Here is a 4,915-nt window from a genome sequence, read left to right as displayed (position 1 = left end):
ATCTCATCCTACTTACAAAAACATGTTGTTATAAGGATGCTGTTTACTATGCGTCATGCCTACAAAATAAAACCGAGAGGGATACTACTTCTCTTTATTTATTTAGGGTCAATGCCTCTATTTTGTTTTGCCTCCTTGATTTTTCTGTTTCTAATTGGAAACTTTGGAGATAGCCTGACCTTCTAAAAGCGTGTTTGTGCACACGTGTGCGCCTCCTGAGCCTTTGGACTTGATTTTACACAAGTAACAGTACAGTTAGTACTGGGTGTGGGTAAAAAATAGAGATTCGCTTACAAAACATACCGTACTTAAAAAAGTTAATGCCTTTGGAGTTTGTTTTACCTTGGGGGTTTTGTCCTCGAGCTCTGGTCTCAAAAGATTTTCTCTGCAGTTAGGATGGGTGGAAACTGATCTACACACAAAAGCCGGGGGTCTCACAAACTCCCAGCAGCAGAGGAGCGCGGCTCACGGGCAGCACCCAGCGCTTCTCCCGCCCAGGCCGGCGGGGAGGGCGGCGGTCCCGAGAGGCCGCTCGACTCCCACCGCCTCCCGTTCCCTGAATGGATGGATGGAACTCCTCGGTGATGCCAGCCTGGGGCTCCAGCTTAATCCTCACCCTCCGGGCTCTTTCTTCGCTGAACCTCCGACGGGTGGAAGCCTAAATAACGACGACGGTGATGATGATAATAATAAATAATTAATCACAGTAATAACGAAGCCTGCTCCAGCAGCCCCCCGGCCTGGGTGTGCGGGGCGGGGCGGCGGGGGGACCCTGCGGGGCGCCTCTCTCCGCTGCCCGTCTCCGCTCCAAGCCCGTAAAAGTGCGAGCGTTGCTCGCTGCTCGCTGCTCCGCGCCCTGGTAACCGCGGCCCCCGGCGGGCGGGAGGACGTGCGGGGCCGCCCGTCGCGGCTGTTTCCGCGTTGCCCGTCCAGGGAGGTCCCGCCCCCGCCCGCGGCCGCCCCAGCCCCAGCCCCGGCCCCGCGGGGAGGCTCCGGGGCCGGCGGGGGGGCGCGCCCCCAGCCCGGGGCCTGCGGCGGGGGCGCCGGATAAAGCGGTGCCGGCCCGTCCGCCTGCCGGCACAGGGGCGGCCGGGACGGGCCCAGCGGGGCGCCCCGCCATGGCGAGCCCCGCACGCCCGCGGCAGGAGCTGGCGGCCGAGGAGCGGCGGCTCCGCGGCGCGGCCCCGACGGTGCCCCGCGACGCCAAGCGGGAGGCGGCGGGGGAGCGGCTGGTGCTGCTGGAGCTGCGCCGCTGCGGGCGGCCGCCGTCCCCCGGCCCCGGCGAGCGGCCGGAGGAGGGGGAGGAGGAGGAAGAGGAGGGGGAGGCGGCGGCGGGCGAAGATTGTTGCAGCAAGTGCAAGAAGCGGGTGCAGTTCGCCGACTCGCTGGGGTTGAGCCTCGCCAGCGTCAAGCACTTCAGCGACGCCGAGGAGCCGCAGGTGCCGCCAGCCGCGCTGTCGCACCTGCAGAGCCCGCCCGGCGAGGAGCGGGACCCGCCGCCGCCCGGCGCCGAGCCGCCGCCGCCCGCGCTGCTCCTGGTGCCCGACTTCCCCGACGGCGGCGAGCCCGGGGCCGAGCGGCTGCGGCGGCAGCGCGTCTGCCTGGAGCGCCTGGGGCGGCCCGCGGCGCCCACCGACGTGCGGGGCACGGTGCAAGTGCTGGGCGGCCCCGGCCCCAAGGAGGTGACGGTGCGCTACACCTTCAACGAGTGGCTCTCCTTCGTGGACGTCCCCGCCGCGCCCCTGCCCCCCGAGCCGCCGGCCGAGCGCTACGGCTTCACCCTGTGCGTCCCGCCGAGCCTGCGGGAGGGCTCGGCCCTGCACTTCGCCATCCGCTACCGCAGCCCGCAGGGCGAGTTCTGGGACAACAACGGCGGCCGCAATTACACGCTGCGCTGCTGCGGCTGCCCCGGGGGCGGCCCCGCCGCCGCCCCGCCGGCCCCCGCCGCCCCCCGCTACTGAGGCGGGCCGGGAGGGCGAGGGGAGCCGAGGGCACCCGGCCGGGCAGGGGCAGGGGCAGTGGCAGGCGAGTGAGGCCCGGCTCGGGAGGGAGACAGCCAGCCCACCCAGGGCCCGGTCCCGGGGACTGCCCCAGCTCTGGGGCCTTTTAAGCAGGAGCTTCAGTTTCTGCCAGCGAAAGATGGATGTGCGTAGGCTCGCATTGCTGTGGCTTGTGGAATTGTTCTCCTTTTTGGTTTTTTTGTCTTTTTAATTTTTGTTTTTTGAGAGAGAGAGCGAGAGCAAGGAGACTGAGTAGCGTGAGCTTTGCTTTTCCCCTCTTGAAGTGAATTTTTGAGGTCTTGATTTGGGCTTGACTCCACTTACCCGATTAGTCAAGAGCACTCGTGTGAAAACTTGGTGGCGTGTTCGCTACAGATTTAACTTAGGATCCCAGATCTGTTCTCAGATCTATTTGAAAGATACAGTCCTGCGACAGCAGTGGTGTGCTTTGTCCTTTGTTTTTTTCTTTTTTTTCCTTTTAGTTCAACGGACTCCGTAACAATACGATTCACTGTTGTGAGCACCTGTCAAACCCGTGACAGGCTTGCGTGCCCGTCCCACCTTTGCCATGGCTGCTGCAGCTCTGAACAGCGGGCACTCTGTTTTGGGGCTGGATCTGGGGCTGGACTGGGCTGCCCTGGTTTTTGTCACTCAACACACTTTGATACCGCTCCCCAGGCTCTCATGTAGAGCCCGTCTGGCTAATAGCAGCCAACAGGGACTTCTGCAGAAATGCTTTTGCTTAAAATAGACTGGTGACTTCTTTTCACGCAACTGACAAGTCTAAAACCAGGACGAAGGAGGAGTTGAAATACTTGCTGATGCTGTGTTTATCAGGAGAACTTTGGTAACACCTTTGAGTCGTGCACTGTGAAGTGAGAGATGGTGTCCGTCTCATACACGCTTCTGTATTTTCATATTTGGGTCTGGTTTGAATGACCCTTCTCATTGACGAATGACGCTGCGATATCGAGAGAAATGGAAACAGTAACAAATGGAAACAAGTGCCTTAGTTCAGCTCTCCTTACGTTACATTTTGCACCACATTTCTCAAGAATTTATAATTTATTCAGCTTTTTTTGCTACATATTTTTCTGTATTTGTATGTTGCTGGGAAAGGACTTTGTTGTGCACGTAGCTGGACTTTATGGCGCTGGACACTTGAATTGATTTTACAGTCTTCACTCTTGCACTGCAGGCCTAGAGGCTGACTACTACTGGTGTCCCAACTCTTGAAATGAAGCAAAAACTACCAATGCAAGTGGGTTTGTAAGAATAAAAAAAAAGTTTTAAAAAAAGCCATAAAGCTCACCATTACACATATTTTCTTTTTTTTTTTCTTTTTTCTTTTTTTTTTTTAATCTCTTTAGCAAAACGTAACAGGAAGCTTCACAGTTTTGCAACCTGTCGTGTGTGTGTGTCCTGACCAGGGATGATCCCGTCTGTAAGCAGCATTTAGGGCTGAAAATGACTGTTGTCCTGCCAGAGCCAGGAGGCAAATCACCCTCTAAGTCCCTGACAGCCCCTGTGACAGCACCCCTGTGCTCTGCATCTTGAGCAGAGCTGTGGTGTGAGGAAGCTTTACTAGCATGGGTAGAAAGTAGGTGGGTTTCGGTCAAGTTTTGTTCTGGCTCTTCTGCAACTTCGACTCTTCTTGTTTTCTTTTGATACAGTATCTCAAAATATGGGTTATTTTTGGTTAATGAAGAATAGATAAGACATTGCTAGAATGCAGAAAATTCCCTGACATGGATGTATGGTCTTCAGTAAGATTATGGAATGTAATTTTCCTGTTTTGAAACAGAGCAAACCACAAGATTTCTCAGGTCTTCATTTCCTCTGAAGATGTAAAGCATCTTAAAGGCTATTATGAGAACATTAGAAAAACATAGCTTTGTTATAAAATTCCCCCTACTTGAGAATATTTTCAAGCCTACAGCTAACTTGCCTTTTGAGATGGCTGGAATAGACCCAGAGCTAAAAACAGGGGGTCTGTTGGGGGACAGATGTGAAGTAGAGGGAACTTCAGACTAAAGGTCCTGCAGTTCTGCTCGCATGCACGCTGCTGCTGTAACACAGCCTGTCCTCCCTCCTCCCAAAAAAAGCCTGTATGTACAGCACAGTGTGAGAATACAGCCAGAGACAAGGAGGTGTTTAATTCCTTCAGAAACCATTCTGCTGTCAGACTGTATCAGTTGCTTTGACGACGCATAGAGGGAAACTCTGCAGGCAAACAGAAGTTCCTAGTGTTGTCCTTCAAGTTACATGTGAACCCTTGCCAAAAAGGTTTTAAGGGAAAATAATGAACTCTACTACTTCCCTACACAAATTTGTTTTAAGTCTATCATGCATTACAGGATTACAGGATGTTACATGGGATAACCTGGTATGAATTAGCCTTTCTTCAGATTGCTGCATCAATGAAATCGTGTGCTCTTAAGCTGATGAGTAGTGCCACGTCAAGATTTAGCCTTCATTTAAGTGCAATGTAATATTTGGTATTTCTGGAGCCCATTCCTTATTCTGTGCTTTGTTTATTAGCTGCTTCAGAGAAGAAGAAAAGATTGCCAGAAAAAAGAGGGGACTGATCTTTCCTTAATAGAATTTAAAAGATTTAAACAGAATAAAGCCGTATTCTGATGGCTGTGTCTGAGCAGAGGTGGTACCATGAAGAATCCCGGCTAGCTGTGCCTACTGATAGAGGCCTGGAAACGTTCTCTGGTCCACTGTAAACATCAACATCCAGAACATGTAAAATTTCTGTGTGCTTTTCAAATGTGTGACCTGAAATTCAGAATGCAAGAAGGTACTTGCTGAGGCTAGACAGTAAAATCTTCTGAGTGCTTCAGAAAATCAGTGCCAATTGAAAATCTTCCCAATTGTGTTAATTAAAGCACAACATTTTTGTGCTCTGA

At 53.5% G+C, this 4,915-nt stretch overlaps 1 protein-coding gene across 1 annotated transcript; it reads left to right on the top strand.

Moving 5' to 3' along the window:
• The first annotated feature begins 1,011 nt into the window (after positions 1-1,011).
• On the top strand, positions 1,012-4,915 carry PPP1R3G (protein phosphatase 1 regulatory subunit 3G). Its single transcript, XM_088169831.1, has 2 exons — positions 1,012-3,261; positions 3,371-4,915. Exon 1 carries the CDS (start codon positions 1,119-1,121, stop codon positions 1,959-1,961), a length of 843 nt encoding a protein of 280 aa, XP_088025957.1. The 5' UTR covers positions 1,012-1,118; the 3' UTR covers positions 1,962-3,261; positions 3,371-4,915.

This window comes from Sturnus vulgaris, chromosome 1, assembly GCF_052056855.1.
Source record: "Sturnus vulgaris isolate bStuVul1 chromosome 1, bStuVul1.hap1, whole genome shotgun sequence".
Taxonomy (NCBI): domain Eukaryota; kingdom Metazoa; phylum Chordata; class Aves; order Passeriformes; family Sturnidae; genus Sturnus; species Sturnus vulgaris.
This window is presented reverse-complemented; position numbering and strand designations above follow the sequence as displayed.

Coding starts and splice junctions, on each gene's coding strand:
- PPP1R3G (XM_088169831.1), top strand. CDS start 1,119: ATGGCGAGCCCCGCACGCCCGCGGCAGGAGCTGGCGGCCGAGGAGCGG.